Here is a 17,821-nt window from a genome sequence, read left to right on the forward strand (position 1 = left end):
CGCATGCTTGCTAAACCAATCATGGTCCATATGATGGTCATCTTTGCCACCGGGTTGAATGTTTCACCATAAGCCAACCCATATGTATGGGCATACGCTTTTGCAACTAACCTTTTTTTGTATCTCTCCACACTTCCATCCGATTTGCACTTCACTTTTTACACCCATTTGCGTACAATAGCTTTCTTTCCTTTCAGGAGTTTGACAAGTGTCCAAGTGTTGTTCTTATCCAAGGCATCCATTTCTTGATCCATGGCATCTCTCCAATCTGAATTTTTTTACAGCCTCCTCAAAACTTGAGGGCTCAACATGTTGCACTTTCCTAACCATGTATGCATAGTGCATCCTCATAAAACCATTGTAAGTCAATCTATCAATGAGGTGTCTCACCCTTTCCGATCTTCTTAAGGGATGTGTATTTGCCATTGACTTTCTAGCATGGGGCGGAACATACTTCGAAGCATGCTTGGTCTCTTGAGACTTCACAAGCTGTAAGTCACTCTCTTCATCACTATTTGCATCCTCAACACTTTCATCCACTTCAACTTTTTGCTTGCCTTTATCCACATGCTTGCTCCCCCTCAATCTACCACTCCATGGCCTCACATTATCAACACTCTCCTCATGTTGTGATGGCCGTGACATCACTTGAGGTTCAAGCTTGCTGTAATTTCATCTTTTCAACCTTTGGCATGTGCTCATCCTCTACAACAATTGGTTTGGGCTAATAATATGCTTCAATCTCACTAAACTTCACATCTCGGCTTTCATATACTTTTCTAGTGACAAGATCATAGCATTTATATCCCTTTCTTTCAATCAGTATCCAAAAGATACACATTTGATAGCCCTTGGCTCCAATTTCTTCCTTATCTTACTTGGCACGTGCACATAACAAACGCAACCAAACACTTTAAAATAAGCCAAGGTTGACTTGTACCCATAAAGCTTTTCAAAAGTGTCAACCCATGTATTGCATCCATGGGTGTTCGGCCGTATACACCGCCTCAACCCAAAAACTCAATGGCATATTCATCTCATCCATCATAGCTCTAGCCATGTCACCAATGACTCTATTCTTTCTTTTCGCAATGGGGTTTTGTTGAGGAGTGTATCTACAAGTGATCCATCTCTTAATGCCTTGAGCATCTAAAAGCTCATCAAATTCATAGGATGTATATTCTCCACCATTGTCCATATGAAACGCGCTTGATATAACACCCAAGCTCCTTCTCTATCATTATTTTGAGTTGTCAAAACACTTGAAAGGCATCACTTTTGGATTTCAAAAAATACACCCATGTCATCCGGCTATAATCATCTATAAAAGTAATATCTTGCTCCCCCGGGTGTTGTATGATCCGTTGGTCCCCAAATATCTGAGCAAACTATTTCCAATGGGTACTTGCTTATTCTCCCCGTCTTTGGAAATGGCAATCGTGTTTGTTTGGCAAATTTGCATGCAGAGCATACATGATTGAAATTCAAGTGACCAAATGTGGGCAGCCCTCTCACCAATTCTTTTGTTTGCATTTCCTTGAAACGTCTATAGTTAATATGCCCAAGTCTTTTGTGCCAAAGAAGATCCTCTTGGTTTTGTTTGGGACCATTATTGGCATAAATACCTTGTTGTAAATAAGGCTTTCCTGCATCAAATGTGAACAATCTTCCTCTCTTTTGTCCTTTAGCAACAATCTTGCCCACTTTGCCATTATGAAACTCCTCTACAAAGCATCCAAACTTGTTAAAGCACACTTGATAATCTGCATCAGCCATTTGACCACTGGAGGCAAGATTTTTGGTGATAGTGGACACATATAAGACATCTCCAATGTCTTTTCCACACCATATTTATCCCTCAAGAATAGTATCGTCTCCGGTAGAAACAAACTCCTCAGCTAGCATCTCATCTTTGCGAATAAACCACTCACCATGATGGGTCATATGATTCATGGCTCTCGAATCTATGAACCAATCATCACTGAAAGAGGGCTCTTGCATGCTGCTCATAACATGCTCCATACTAAAGAGGTGAGTGCCACATCCATGCTCATATGAATGCTCTCTTCCACCAACATAATGATTGTACTGTGGTCTTCCACCACGCCCTCTATATGTGGCATTATGCTTGGCATAACAACCTCTTTCAAAGTGCCCATATTTTCCACAAAAGTGACAATTTCTAGCTTGTGGAGTATGAGTGACTCTTCCTCTAGCATGGGGTCTGGCTCTCCCCCTTCCTCTTGGCATGAAACCAGGTCCTCTTTGAGCAAACTCATTTCTGTCCATAGTGTTTTGAGGGGCATATGAGACTCTTCATGGCCTCGTGGGGGTCCACTTCTTCCTCTAAAATCACCTCTTCCACTCAGTGATAGAACAAATTGTCTCTTCCACTACTTGTGGAGGCTTTGAGCCCAAGCCGTCTGATTGATGCCCCTGTGCTCAGCTCACGACCAAGGCGACCCACTGCAACTATTGTAGCCGCTCCTAACAAGCTCTCCACCCTACAAGCCCAAGGCTCCATGGGCAACCTCTAGCCAAGGCTCCAACGACGGGCGACTCCACTGCAAACCTCTCTATCAACCAATCGACTTCACCAACAGCAATGCCATCCTGTTCCACCTCCTCCACGAGGTCACACCACCTGGCCTCCACTAGCACTCTATGACCAGCCTCCTTCATCTACATCAACACAATTTAGCGAGCACGATTCGACCCACAGCTTCTAAGCTCCACAATCGGCTCTAGTGCACCATAGCTCGCGACTCCTCACAGCGATTCCAGCTCTTCTGAGTCTTGAGAGTCATCTGAGGGAGACGACACCATGTGGTAGATAAGGCCACGTGGCTAACATAGACCGTGGTTAGTAAAAGCTTGGTTACCCACACCCAGAGGTCAGCATTGGACACGTGGCATATTAAGTCTAACCATGGTTAGGTGAATAGGCCATGGGTATAGTCAATGGTTGAACTAACTCGGGTTACGTAAACCTTGGGTCACAAAAGGTGGGTGAGTCCAACCATGGTTGAGCTAGGTTAGCCACAATTGGTCAATTAGGTGGCACGTGGCCCACCTCATCCGTCACAGCCACATCAACCTGCCATGTAAGCTGCCCAATCAGCATGCCTAATCATCATGATGACACATGGAAATGCCATGTCAGCACAGAGCCTGCTAGGCACCCCTACCTCCTCATAGGCATAGTCCTTCCTCTACATGTGACTGCACACTGCCACATCACCACATTAGTTCCCACGGGCGTCAATCCCATCGGATCTATCATCAATATACATATTCCACACTGACACCATCTCAGTTCCTTGGCATTTGGCACTTCAGCACCTCATCGTGACACTTGGCAGAGTTCTCCTCCTTAGATTCAGGATGGTTGCGTACTTCTTGCATGTACATATGCCACCCATGTATAGTCACATTTGTTGACTATTTTTGGCATTAGTTTCGACGCACATACATAAGCCTTGTACAACCTCTTGGCTATCCCAGCATGCAGTTGTCATCATTACGTTACAGGCTTGGTCCTTGGCACACATTAGTTCTCACATGACTTGGTATCGACCATTTAGCGTAAGCCCCCCAGTGGTAGCTCTCACACAATGTTCTCATGGGTAGACACTCTACACGAGTAAGCCTCTTGCACAGATCACTAGACTGCCTCCACCATGGAGTTATTCACATCACGCAGTTGATGATACACCAGTCACAACTCCGAACGAGATCCGTGAGTGGAAAGAGAACCTTCTTTGACCATTTATTGCCATAGGGTATGTACCAGTCTACGATGCAGAATAGAGCCTCATTGGCCTTGACAGATCAAATGCAGATGCTTCACATGTTAGCATGGATCAACTCGTAGTTTCTGATCATGCACATTCCTCGATAATCCCTCAGCACGAGACACATTCATCAATAAGCCCTTAGCACGAGGCAAATTTGATGGTAAGTCCTTAGTACGAGGCACTCTCATCTATATCAGCAGAGACTGATCCTAGTGATGTACAGCCATCACTCTCATGCATGGATCCAACTCCATACATGCAGCAGGAGTTTAGATGATCATGCAGTTATTCAGCAGGTAAGTCATCAATACAAGGCACTCACATCTCCAGCCGCATGCAGAGATACATGCCACGGTGCAAACTACTGCCTTGTGGCTTCACTGTCCTTCCCTTTTAATATATAGAAAAGAAATGATATTTCATATTGCACTTTTTTCTAACTGGATGTGTACCTTTTGCACACCCCCTTACAAGCCACGAGACTTGGCACGTGCCGGTAGGTAGCGAAGATCGAATGGTTGCCAATCACTACTAATGGCAATTTTTGGGTGCGTAATGGGGCACTGAGGGCGCATCTTTGAGCCCTTTGAATTTACAAAGTTGTGCACACCTTGGTTTCTATGTTTGTGTGCTAGAGGCCAGTAGGTGCCCATAAGCACTGTTAGGTGGTGGTAGAAGCCACATAGGATGATTGAGAGAATCTAGGAGCAGATTGAGGAGATGATTGTGGAGCTCAGAGGTCATCAGTGATGTCAATGATCATGTAAGAGGTGCCTACTTAAGGACCTCACCTTCATTCCACAAGCAAGAATTCTCAGTTTGTGTTCACTCCATGCTTTCCTTTTAGTTTTCCAACATGGTATCAGAGCCCTTTGATCCTCCTTGAGCCCATTTGTACCACATCATCTTCTTCTTCTCCATCTTCTTCTTCATCTTCACCATTTCTTCCCTTTCTTCCCAAATCTTGCTAAAGCTTGTTCTCCCTTAGTTCTCCGCCATTCTCCAAGCCCTTCCTACTAGAGATACCCCTTCACCTGCAAGGAATTGAAGAATCAATGTCGCTGCTGGTCGCCATTCCACAAAAAATGTCGAATCTCTGTTCTGCGTTTTCTCTGTGTCTGCTCCACTCTTCTCTAATTCCTTTCAGGGGAAGCTTCTCCATACCTTGGGCTATCTTGTGTTGAAATCTGAGCAGCAATGGCTGCATATTCAAGGAGAAAACAAGCAAAAACCAGTCGATTTTGACGACGCTCCAGCTAGCAACATCGCGTGAAATTCTATCTAACCTCTGCACCAGAAATTTGCGTATATGTGAGCTTTCTTTTGCTTCAGAAACCCCTTTTTCTTTGCTTTGGAGAGTGAGGTACAAGCCCTCCAATTTCAGGCCTCTGTTTTGGACAGTTTTGACAAGGTTGTGAGTGTGATGCTACATTAGATGCTACTTTAGCATTTCTAATCTTTTAAAGTGTTAAATAGCATGAGTACAACTGTGGCTACAGCTTTGCTTTAAGTTGCTACACCTGGATTTGCTTGGAAAGCTTTCATTTAGCCACCTCTGTGAAGCATGTAAGTGAAAGCATCATTGATTTGTAGTATGAAATTTGGTCACAAGTCTTTGCTACATTAAATGCTTATACTTTGAAGCTTTTCAGTTGTTTTTCTAGCCTTGTAAGAGAGAAGACACTGCCCAATTCTTGGGTTAGACCCTCTCATGGCTACCATCTTGAATATGGATAAGCTCAATGGTAAGGGCTTTCACACATGGCAGATGAAGGTTAAGTTTGCATTGATGAGGGAAAACCTCTGGGGGCTTGTCAAACCGGCTTCAACTTCTTCTTCAATAGCCTCCAATGCTGGAGAATCCTCAGCTCCGACACGCCCAGCAAGAGATCCTGCTAGAGAGGAGAAAGCCTATGGCATCATTACTCTTGCCTTAGGAGATGACTATATTCATCACATCTCTGATTTGGAGTCTCCTTCAGAAGCTTGACATTATTTTTGGAAATAGCTCTCACATCTCAAAATTGTCACTTAAGATTGCTTTCTTTGAATTGAAGATGGTTGGTGGCACTCCTTTGGCTACCCATGTCAATTACATGCGGAGTCTCATGACTCAACTTGCTTCTATCAACTCTCCTATCACTACAGATGATGCAATGGTAGTGTTGCTCAAGAGTATGCCTGAAGATTATGATCATGTTGTTATGACTTTCAAGATTAGGATCTCCCTTGTTTATGTTAAGGTACTCAGCCTGGATAGTCCTCCAAAATGAATGAAATAAACTATTGTGTGTTTTGTAAACACCTCTGGTCACCATATGATGTAGGCCATGTGTATGTGTTTTTGCTCCATGGTACCTTCTGCAGACATTGTGTGCATGTACATGCAGGGGAGATAACCATTGGAAGGTCTTTTGTATCCCTTTTGTTTACTTTACTCCCTTGGGAAGTTGGAACCCCTTGCCAGCATGAGAACCTAGCCATAGATTTATCCTTGACCACCATGAGATGGCATGAGAAACTATGAGACTAGATGTATCCTTGACATAGCCTGAGGCATTCCCTTGAGGGGGGGTATGATGGGATATCTCAAGGTATATGCCCCAGGCACACCTTGGTTTCTATGTGTGTGTCCTAGAGGCACAGTTAGGTGCCCATAAGCACTGTTAGGTGGTGGTAGAAGCCACATAGGATGATTGAGAGAATCTAGGAGCAGATTGAAGAGATGATTGTGGAGCTCAGAGGTCATCAGTGATGTCAATGATCATGTAAGAGGTGCCTACTGAAGGACCTCACCTTTCTTCATTCCATAAGCAAGAATTCTCAGTTTGTGTTCACTCCATGCTTTCCTTTTAGTTTTCCAACAAGAAAGTGATTGCGTTGTCCTTTTTTTATAAAAACAATGCACTTTTTCTATGTTTTTAAGCTGAAATTTCTAAGTGTTGCGACGAGGAAAGCCCTCCCCTTGATCGTGATAGCAGCTTTATTACTCAGTCATCCAAATTTGGCAGCTTGCACAACGTATGAACCGTACTGGGGATGGGGTTCACGTATAATCTATATCTATCTATACTTACTTATTTCCAAGATGCCATGTGGCAATCAGAGAGCTATGCCACATGGCAGCTCCTCCTTGCACCCTCCTTGCATCTTCATCTTGATTCTTCAATCTTGAAAAGCACCCTCCCCGCCCGGCATCTTCCCGCCTTGATGTACTAGCCATTAAGGTACCCGCACGAAAATCCATGTGGTCTCCCAGCACACCCATGCACAAAAATCTCTCTTTTCATACTACGTTGCCTTGCCCAGCACGGCCTAGCTTCTTCCCACCCCAGTGCTCATCATCACACTACACACCATTGAGCCTTTTTGCATTCCTCTCTGATGGTAGAGATTTTGATGAGCTTGGATACTCTCCCACCTACCGAATCAACGTTTTAGCTCATGAAGGTCACCCTCCTCCATTAGCTTTGTTCTCCAATTTCTCCAACGCTAAACCCTATTAATTAATCTACTATCCCCCCCCCCTCCAGTGGCTAATTAACCTATTCTCACAGAGCGAAATAATTCTTCCACTTTCCCCCTTGCTTACACTCTTAAAGAGGGGCCTTGAGGCAAATGTGTTCATGGAAACCAGATTAGTAGACATGTACATGAAATGTGGGAACATGGAAGATGCATGGTGTGTTTTTCAAGAATTGTCTCGTCATATTCCCGGGGGATTCACAGGGGAAAACTTATGATATCACGTGAGTGTACAATAGGGGGTTTTTTTGAAATGAGGCATAAGCTTATACATTAGGGGGGGGGGGCTTTTTTTTTCCCCAATATTGAATTTAAGCTAGGGGGACCATGTCATATTTAAGAAGGAGGGACATAATATAGGTTACCTTGGGTAACTAGTCCAAACAAGTTTGATTTTGTGTATGGTTTTAAATAGTCATAGGGAAAGTAACCTAAATTTGTTGTGTAATCTAAATGCTTGAGAGAGAATGAAGATTTAAGGAAAGGGGGGGACATAATGGAATTTTGGTGGTATCTTATAAGCTTAAATAGGGGTGTTTTATAATCCTACATGGATCTTAAATAGGGGGTTTTCTTGAAGTTCATGCACGCAGGTGACGTCCCCCTTTAATGAAGAGTGAATCCCCTGGGGTCATATTATGGTTTCTTGGAATGCCTTGACTCTAGGGTACGTTCAACAATGAGATGGTACGTGCACGTTTGAAAAAACAAGAAGTTTGGTGAAAGGTAGACATCCAACTCCAATGTTTTTATGATTGGCTTTGAGTCTATTTGTGGGAACCACTTTGGTGGACATGTACATGAAACATGTGAGCATTGAGAATGCTACAGCATGCAATCCACAGCTTTCAGATACTATCTTATGGCGTATTTGCATTACAAACCTCTTGGCATAGTTGTACTCCAAAGCTGTTGTAATGTTCTACGATAGACATGTATGAATTCACACACACACACCCCTCAGACTTTTAAAAAATGTTTTTTATTTTATACAATTGAGTTCTCTCAAATATTTTTAATTTAGAAATAAGACATTACACACATGCAAACATGCATGCAATGCTATGGAAAAATTTCTTCCTCAGGTGGCAATGCTAATGCTTATCAAATAGACTTTGAAAATTCCTTAGAAAAGCGTTAAAATATTTAGATTTTTAAAAAAGAATAAAATTTTATTCCTACAATCAGTAACTGTAGTCTGTGAGACCTAGCATAGGTGGGTCCCTAACCAGTCGTAGACTGGTCATGGTCTTCGTATGAGGGAAGGGATGGTCTATTTACCTCCTCACCGTGCGAACGATGCTTCACAAGCTTATATATCCACACTGTAACATTGTCGAAGAAAACTCCCCATTACAACAGAGAGTCCACATTACAACTAGTTGTCCAAGTGCATAAAGATGGGGTGGAATGGGAACACCTTTTTCCGGCTGCGTGGATCCGCAAGACCGAAGCCCCAAGTGCACCAAGTTTTGCCCCGCGTGTCATACGCAAGGGCAGGTCGTGAAATGGCCTTCTCTGTGCACAAGCAAATGAAACCAGCAACAACACCGACCTTAAGCCTGGCCACAACCGGCGGGGTGCGGGAAGCTGTGAGACGCATGTAATCCTTGGCAGGGCAGACGGAAACATGCTCCCAGGCCGAATTCTCCTCGTCCAGCTTCGAGATGGAGATCCCCGCAAAAGGCTCAAGAAAGGAAGCCACAAACAAACATCCGTCCACGTCCACCAGCTTCCGAAAAGGCGCCGGGGGAGGGTGCGGCATATTGTCCACCTCCATCCCGCTCCTGATGCAGAAACTGGAGTCCTCAATTTTCTCCAACCCGGGCGAGCTCCTCCACGCATGAATCACTCCCTTGCACAGCACAGGCTCCCGGTTCGGAGACGGCGCCTCAACCTGCCAGTCCATCCGCTTCCACCCGCGCGACGAACTGCTGCTGTAGACGAAGACACGGCACTTGCCGGCCAAGGTTTTGGCCAGCAACACCACCTCGTACTCCCACTCCCTGCTCCGATTCTCCGCAACCTGGATGAAAGCCCGGTGCAGCACCTCGAACTCCTCAAACCGCAGCACCGGCAACGCCTTCCACATTCGCATCACCGGATTGCACACGTAGAGGTACGTCTCCCCATAGCCTTGCTTCCGCTTGCTGAAGCACAGTAGTCCCTTGTCCGACGCCCACAGATCCAGCGGGAAGGAGCCGCCTCCCGGCAGACACGACGGATCGATCTTCCGCGGCCGCAGATACGAATGCGGTAGCCGCAGCAGCTGCTGCTGCTGCCCCGCCAGCTCCGCCCCCCCGAAGAAACACAAGCAAGCTTTTACAGTGCCCGCCGCAGCAGCAGAGTCGCACTCCCTCGCGAAGGCGGGCTCTGAGAGCATCGATCGCCATCTCCTGCATACGCACATGAACCGCCGGTGGCTCAAGATCGGCACTCTCACCAGCACCATGCGCAGCACATCCTCCGGCAGCCGGCTCCACACCTCCCCATCCATCTCCGCCCGCGCCTCGCTGCCCGTGTGCTGCGCACCTCCAACCTCGTCTTCCATGAAGAGGTACAGGCACTCCCTCCCCGCCATCTCCATAGCATCAAGCGCGAGCTCTCAGATATTCTAACCTGCAAGTTCAGCTCTCGGATGTTCTAACCTGCGAGTTCACATTGTGGAAACCAAAGCGCTACCCTCATCAAATTGTGGCAGACACGGTTCAGAAAACCATGTGATAGGATAACGTCAAACCCTTTCTGTCAGACAAGACCTCGTGGACTAGAAATTGGAATACGTGCGCACGTACATGGCACGGCCGCTGCCCGCACATCCAAAAGATCACATCGCACGTGAAGCCGTCAGTGTATCCACGAGCCCTTCACGAGCTCCGCCTTTATCGCGGACTGATGTGATTGTCGGCCCCGCCACTGCGCGCCGCAGACAGTCATTGGATCTCTTTAATTGTTAACCGGTGAACAGCATCTTGGATCTCTTTAAAGAGCAGGTTGCAACTTGCAAGAGGGATTTAAGAAGAAGAGGGGACTGCTCGGGGTTTAGGAGTTGATCAGCAATGTCCGCCAAGACGAAGCACAGCGTGCGGGTGGCGCAGACGAGCGCGGATGCCAGGCTTCATGCGGCGTTCGAGGGGTCGGACTCGGGAGATGGCGCTGGAGCCTCCGGAGTGTCTGACTACTCCAAGTCGGGGCAGCCATCAGCCAGCGGCCTCACCGAGGTGGCTCCGGAGACCATCACCGCGTACTTGCAGAAAATGCAGCGCGGGGGCCTGACGCAGGCCTTCGGGTGCGTGTTGGCTGTGGAGGGGCACAGCATCCTTGCGTTGAGCGAGAATGCGTCGGAGATGCTGGAGATGGCGGTGGGGCTGGGCACGGACCTGCGGATGCTGTTCACGTCGGGGAGCACGGCGGCGCTGGAGCAGGCGGCCAAGGAGGAGGATCTCAGCAGCGTGAACCCGCTTGTGGTGCAGAGCTGCGGCGGATCTGGGAAGCGGTTCTACGCGGTATTGCACAGGATCGAGGATGTGGCGGGGCTGGTGATGGACTTGGAGCCGATTGAGGGCGGACCGGGTGTTCATGTGGAGAGGAAGAGCGTAGAGATGGCTGTGAAGCCTATTGCGCGGATCCAGTCGTTGCCGGGAGGGGACATTGAGCGGTTGTGCCAGGCGGTGGTGGAGGAGGTGCAGGAGATGACGGGCTACGATCGGGTGATGGCCTACAAGTTCCACGAGGACGAGCACGGGGAAGTGGTGGCGGAAATGCGACGCCCGGAGCTGGAGCCTTACCTGGGCTTGCACTACCCCTCCACGGATGTGCCGCAGGCGTCCCGGATGATGTTCATGAAGAACGGGGTGCGGATGATCGGGGACTGCACTCTCCCGCCGGTGCGGGTACTGCAGGCCAAGGAGCTCGCCAAGCCCATCAGCTTGGCCGGGTCCACTCTGCGGGCGCCGCACGGATGCCACGCCCAGTACATGCGGAACATGGGCTCTGCGGCGTCGCTCACCATGGCGGTCGTGATCGACGATTACGACGACGATAGCAGCTTGAGCGGGAGCAGGAAGCTGTGGGGGCTGGTGGTGTGCCACCACACGTCTCCCAGGAAGGTGTCTTACCCCCTGAGATGTGCGTGCCAGAAGCTGATGGAGGCGTTCGGGGTGCAGCTCAACATGGAGCTGGAGTTTGCTGCGCAGCTGAGGGAGAACCACATTCTTACGACACAGACGCTGCTGTGTGACATGTTGAGGAGAATTCGGGGCGCGCCCATTGCGATTGTGTCCAGGTCGCCCAGCATCATGGATTTGGTGAAGTGCGATGGCGCCGCTTTGTACTATGGGGGGAGGTGGTGGCCTCTGGGGACTACGCCCTCTGAGTTCCAGATTCAGGACTTGGCGGAATGGCTACTGGGTTCCTCGGAGGAGATTGCCAACACTGGAGTGACTTGTACCGACAGTCTGGCGGAGGCGGGGTATCCTGGTGCTGCGGCGTTGGGGGATGCGGTGTGTGGCTTGGCGGCTGCCAAGATCACGCCCAATTCTGACTTCCTGTTTTGGTTCAGGTCGCATACTGCGAAAGAGGTGTTCTGGGGTGGAGCTGAGCACGACCCTCAGGCCAGGGATGATGATAGCCGGCTGCTGCCCAGGTCATCGTTCAAGTCGTTTTTGGAGACAGTGAAGAGGAGGAGCTTGCCGTGGGAGGAGGTGGAGGTGGATGCCATCCGCTCGCTTCAGCTCATTCTGAGGGAGGACCTGGAGGAGTTCTGTGAGAACCTGGTTCCTTCGTCCAAGAAGCTGTCATTGAAGATGGAGAGCGAGGAGACCGGCGGTGCGGAGAATTCGAAGAAGCTGGAGAGGGCGCACAGTGCAGCTGCAGGAGCTGCGGGAGGAACAGGAGGCGGGTGGGAGAAGATGTCGCTGCCTTCCAATCTAGCGCAGGAGTGGATGGAGGCGATTCGAGGTATTGGAGATGGCGGGGCCAGTGGCGGTGGGGGAATTCCGTTCGATTGGGATGCCATCAGTGTGTTCCAGCAGACCAGCTTCGTTGTTGTGGATGCTCTCAAGCCGGACATGCCCATCATCTTCGCCAGCACAGGGTTCTTCAATCTTACCGGCTACACCTCCAGGGAGGTGATTGGAGGCAACTGCAGGTTCTTGCAAGGGCCTGATACCAATCCAGAAGACGTTGCTAGCATCCGTGAAGCTCTGGCGCCACAAGGCACAGGCATCTTCTGCGGCCGGCTGCTCAATTACAAGAAAGATGGCAGCAGCTTCTGGAACCTGCTCACCATAGCTCCCATCAAGGACGACAGTGGCACCATTGTGAAGCTCATCGGGGTGCAGCTGGAGGTGAGCAAGTACACGGAGGGATCCAGAGCAAACAGGCTGCGGCCCAACGGACTGCCGCAGTCCCTCATCAAGTACGACGTCCGGCACCAGGACAAGGTTTCCGCCTTGGTTGGGCAGCTAGTTGCTGCTCTGACCAAGCCAGACAAGGCGGAGCATCCCAGACCGAGCTACGCCATGCGAGTCTCGCTCACTGGGCAGACGATCGAGTCATTGTCCCCGGGACAGCCTGCTGCTGCGCGACCATACTCTACCTCCGATGTGCCCCCGACTGCTGCCGCGCCAAAGGAGGGCGGACGCAGAAGACGGCACCGGTCCTCCACCTTCATGTCCCTGCTGGGGATGGAGAAGAATGATATGGAGGACGATCAGTTCCCGGAGCCGGAGCTTATCATGGTCGACGACGGTTTAGTCGGCCGGCCCGGGAGCTTGGACGATCCGGAGCGCACTAGGAGGGGCATCGATCTGGCCACCACGCTAGAGCGAATCGGGCAGAGTTTCGTGATCACAGATCCGAGGTTGCCCAGCAACCCCATCATCTTTGCATCGGACCAGTTCCTGGAGCTGACGGAGTACAGCAGGGAGGAGGTGCTGGGCGAGAACTGCCGCTTCCTGCAGGGCCGGGACACGGATCGCAAGGCGGTGCAGCTAATCGGGGATGCAGTCAACGAGGGGCGCGACGTCACGGTGCAGCTGCTCAACTACACGAAAAGCGGCAGGCCGTTCTGGAACCTCTTCCACCTGCAGGCCATGAGGGACAAGAAGGGCAACCTTCAGTACTTCATCGGAGTGCAGCAGGAGACGGACATGCCGGACAAGGTGGAGCAGGAGAAAGCCATGGTGGTGCGCGCCACGGCCCAGAACATCGATGTGGCTGCCAGGGAGCTTCCTGACGCGAACGTCAGCCCGGACCATCTGTGGGAGCGGCACTCCAAGGTGGTTACCCCCCTCCCGCACAGCAAGATCAACAGCCCCTGCTGGCACGCCATCCGGCGAGTGCAGCGTCGGCTCCGGCGGGGGGAGAGGCTGGGGCTCAAGCATTTCCGGCCCATCAAACCGCTGGGATCAGGAGACACCGGGAGCGTGCACCTGGTGGAGCTCCGGGGAACTGGGCAGGTGTTCGCGCTCAAGGCCATGGACAAGTCCATGATGCTAAACCGCAACAAGGTGCACCGCGCCAGAGCGGAGAGGGAGATTCTAGGCATGATGGATCACCCATTCCTGCCCACCCTCTATGCCTCCTTCCAGACCAAGACCCACGTCTGCCTCGTGACGGATTTCTGCCCCGGAGGTGACCTCTTCCTGCTGCAGGACAAGCAGCCCAACAAGACGATGAGCGAGCAAGCTGCCCGCTTTTACGCCGCCGAGGTGGTGGTAGCCCTCGAGTACCTCCACTGCATGGGCGTCATCTACCGGGATCTCAAGCCCGAGAACGTGCTGCTGCAGAAGAATGGCCACATTGTGCTCACCGACTTCGACCTGTCCTTCCTCACGTCCTGTCGCCCACAGCTGATCACGCACGGCCGCGGCGGCCGCAAGCGCATTAAAAAGAGGCCAGTTCGGGTCGTCTTCTGCGCAGAGCCGCAGGTCTCTTCCAACTCGTTGGTAGGCACTGAGGAGTACATCGCTCCCGAGATCATTTCCGGGCATCCTCACAGCAGCGCCGTGGACTGGTGGGCGTTGGGAATCCTGCTCTACGAGATGCTCTACGGCCGCACCCCTTTCTGCGGCCGCAACCGGTACAAAACCTTCATGAACGTGCTCAGCAAGGAGCTCACCTTTCCAACGAGCATCCCCGTGAGCGTCGCGGGCAGGCAGCTGATAGCGGGCCTGCTTCAGCGGGATCCTGCCAGAAGGCTGGGCACTTTTCGGGGGGCAAGCGATGTTAAGCAGCACCCTTTCTTCCGAGGCATCGAATGGCCTCTCATCCGATGGAGGAATCCACCGAATAATCCGCACAAGCTTGCTACCACTAATTTCGACGAGTTCTGATGGATTCCGGAGACTCGTTATTAAACGTCTGCTTCCTAGCTTCAAAATGGTATTATCGTCTGCTTCCTAGCCTCAAAATGGTCCTTTCTTTCGCCTAGTAGAAGCGAAAATACCTTTTTATTATTTAATTCATTTTGTTTTTTTAAAGGCCTTTCCAAAATCCATGTTTAGAGAACCCTGATTTTACTCTTCGCCTTCCGGCCCCTTCAAACTTTACCAAAACATTTTCCTTTTGGGCTGCCCTATGGGAAAGCCTTAGTGATGATTTGGTCTTCAAAGAGATTTTTTTTGGGGGTTTGAAATTCCCATTGGTTGCTTTTTTTCATTTATTGGGTTGTTCAAAATTCCCTTTGGTTGTTCCAAACCTTGGCAAGAGAGGATTGAAGATTTGGGGTCCCTTTATGACTTTTGGGCCATTCTCATTTATTCCTCTCTCCACACTCTTCTTGCTTTTCACTTTGATCATGCCTTCCTTAATTTGGGGCCTCCAATTTAATGCTTATTCTTCGCATTTTACCTTAGGCAGGGGTAGGCCTAATGAATGATAGATATATCATTCACCTTGTTTTCTTTTCTATAGTGAAGCTCTTTTTGGGTATGCTTGCTTGTTTTTACAACATAAAAAACCCCTCATACCACAAGAACAATTGATTGTAGGAATAAACTAAATCAAAGAAGCTAAGACTAAGCTAAACCTAAATTTTAAACTAAGTTAACGTAAACCAAGCCCTAACGTAAATGTCTCCATCTCAACACCATACTCTGAAGTGTAGGTTGCTCCCATTGCCTCCCTTACTCTCTCGAAACTCATAGGCCAAGTCAGAAGCATTAATATACATACATAACAAAACATGTACACAAAAATTGGCAATCAGATTTCTTAATCCTAGGAAAGAAAAGAAATTGGGTTTGTCTCCAGGACAAGCCAAATGGGGAAGTTTGAGTGTTCAAAAGAATTAGCCTAGTAGATAAAGAGGAGAGGAGATAATGAGGCAAGGAGAGGGACTAGGGGAAGGGCGGCAAGGAGAGTGGCTAATTTAGAGCAAAGGAAAGGGGAGAGAGAGGGGATAAGCAGAGGTGCGGGGAGTCTAGTCACCAAGAAACAGGGAGGGAAGGGGAGAGATAACCAATGGAGAGAAAGGAGCAGGGGTTGAGATGATTGCAAGGGGGAGCAAGTTGCACAAGGGTGATTCCGCGAGGAGATTTTCTAGGGGGAGCATAGACGTGAGGCAAGGATGAGGGGAGGTGAAGTAGAGGGGGGGCAGTCATCAGGCGAGTGACTCGCGAGGAGTAAGGGAGGAGAGACAGCTGAGAGGTGGGAGCAAAGTGATTATAGAGAGGAGCAAGAGAGGAGAGATAACTGAGAGAGGGGAAGACCCGAGGACCAAGGTTGAGAGAAGGCAAGGATGGAAAGAGAGAGCCTAGGTTAATAAATCAATTGATTTTCTTTTGTGCATTAACACTTAGGCTCATGAAGGCAAGCGACATTGAGTGGGGACTAATTAATTCGAATTTTAATTTTCTATTCGTTGGAGGACATGGATGTTTTTATCGAAGCTATGCTTATATATTGACATAAAACCTTGGCGAAAGTTTATCGAGCTCATTTTTTTAGTTTCACAATATGATAGAATGTATTAAACTTTTATATAGTTTCTTCTAAATTTGAAGTAAAAAATGTAAGTCCTGGCAAAACTTTTTTAACATAAAGTTTCAAATCTTGGCAAATGTTTCAAACATTTATTTTTTAAAGGGCATTCAAATTTTAAAACAACAATATTAAAGTTTAGCTTCTTAACAAAACTAACTTGAAAAAATCATCTATGTTGGGGGGACATACTCATTTATGTTTCTGCTACCTAGACTTTAAAATGTTGTTGGTTGATGCATCAGGTCTCACAATGAGCACAATGTTGTAAATGTTTTTGAAAACCTTTACTTCTTATTCTTTTTAATATTTTTAACTTGCTCATTGTCTATTCTCAGCACGTTTTACAAAATTTTGGGTCGATTATTTGCTTGTGGCTAGTCACCACAAGCTAATAATTGGTGCAAAATGTTAGCACAATGTTGTAGCCCTAAAAGTCATTGGCCGACCCTTAATAAAATCTAAGCAATGGACTAGCAGGGCTTAGGTTTAGCTTCCTATTTTGTTGACATGGCTTACAGCTCTGAGTATAAGTATAGACATCCCTCCAAAGCCCCTTCCAATAAAATCTTTGCTTGACTTTTTCATATGTCTTAAACATCCCTATGTGGCTAGCCATAGGAGATGAATGCAACTCTTGCAAAACAAGTAGCTTATAAGGTGAATCCTCAACAAGAAATATTATGCCATCGTACCACAATAACCCATTGTGCAAATTGAAGCTGGGATAGTCATGCTCGACGTCTTTGGGATCTAAGAGGTACTCCTCTTGAATCCCACGAATCCAATCCTTGGAAATCTTTGAAATTGATGGCAAAGTACATGCCCACATTGTAGAGACTGAGTTTTCCATTATATTCTCTTTATATTCAATGCCAAAGTCATAATTTTGCACAATATATAGCCAGCTTCTCCGAAAGTTAGGTCTGATATAGAGAGTCTCATGACTACTTTTGACCTTAAAATGGCTTCCATAGTTTTAGTGATGCACTTCTTAATGGCATGCAAGATAACAAGCATCTCTTGGTCATAAATATGATATTTCATCTCCTTATCATCCAACTCACGACTTTCATAGGCAATAACTCCATGACACTAATGCCACATTCACTTGCAGCAGCACTAATTCCACATCCACTTGCAACAACTTCAACAGTAAAGGGATGGGAAAATTTTTGAGTTGTTGTCAAGGTCTCTTTAAGGTCTTGAAAACATTTCTTTGCAATGGTTGTTCCAAAAAGGTATCTTTCTTTCACTAGTCACTAAGAGGTGCATCAATTTGTGCAAAATGTTCAATGAACCTCCTGTAAAAGGAAGCCAACCTAAGGAATCCCCTCAACTATGTAGCATTAGCAGGCTTGGGCCAACATTGGCTACTTATCAAATGGCCCACATACACAAGTAGGAATTTTTAAACTACACACTGAAGGCATTGAAGGCCATGAGACATCAACAACAATCACCTTCCCATTCTAAATTAGCACAAACTCACACTTTGTACCATCAAAAGTAGC

General features: G+C 48.1%; 1 protein-coding gene and 1 pseudogene across 2 annotated transcripts; one reads left to right on the top strand and one right to left on the bottom strand.

Moving 5' to 3' along the window:
- Positions 1-8,487: 8,487 nt before the first annotated feature.
- LOC147887559 (F-box/kelch-repeat protein At5g15710-like) lies at positions 8,488-10,172 on the bottom strand. 2 transcript variants are annotated; one of them, XM_087394836.1, is made up of 2 exons: positions 10,106-10,172; positions 8,488-9,970 (listed from the first exon to the last, which is right to left on the bottom strand). In XM_087394836.1, the coding sequence occupies exon 2, from the start codon at positions 9,907-9,909 to the stop codon at positions 8,701-8,703; it is 1,209 nt and encodes a 402-aa protein (XP_087250962.1). In that variant the 5' UTR covers positions 9,910-9,970; positions 10,106-10,172; the 3' UTR covers positions 8,488-8,700. The 2 variants fall into 2 exon arrangements, with proteins under 2 accessions (XP_087250962.1, XP_087250963.1); XM_087394837.1 differs by having other exon boundaries at positions 10,118-10,146.
- Positions 10,173-10,256: 84 nt separating this feature from the next.
- LOC147887560 (phototropin-2 pseudogene) lies at positions 10,257-15,031 on the top strand (annotated as a pseudogene).
- The last annotated feature ends 2,790 nt before the right edge of the window (positions 15,032-17,821 follow it).

This window comes from Dipteris shenzhenensis, chromosome 23 (assembly GCF_047967505.1).
Source record: "Dipteris shenzhenensis isolate YYH24624 ecotype China chromosome 23, Dip_SZ_1.0, whole genome shotgun sequence".
NCBI classification, from domain to species: domain Eukaryota; kingdom Viridiplantae; phylum Streptophyta; class Polypodiopsida; order Gleicheniales; family Dipteridaceae; genus Dipteris; species Dipteris shenzhenensis.

What these genes read in the sequence shown, in the direction of transcription:
- LOC147887559 (XM_087394836.1), bottom strand. Translation starts at nt 9,909, where the DNA reads ATGGAGATGGCGGGGAGGGAGTGCCTGTACCTCTTCATGGAAGACGAG.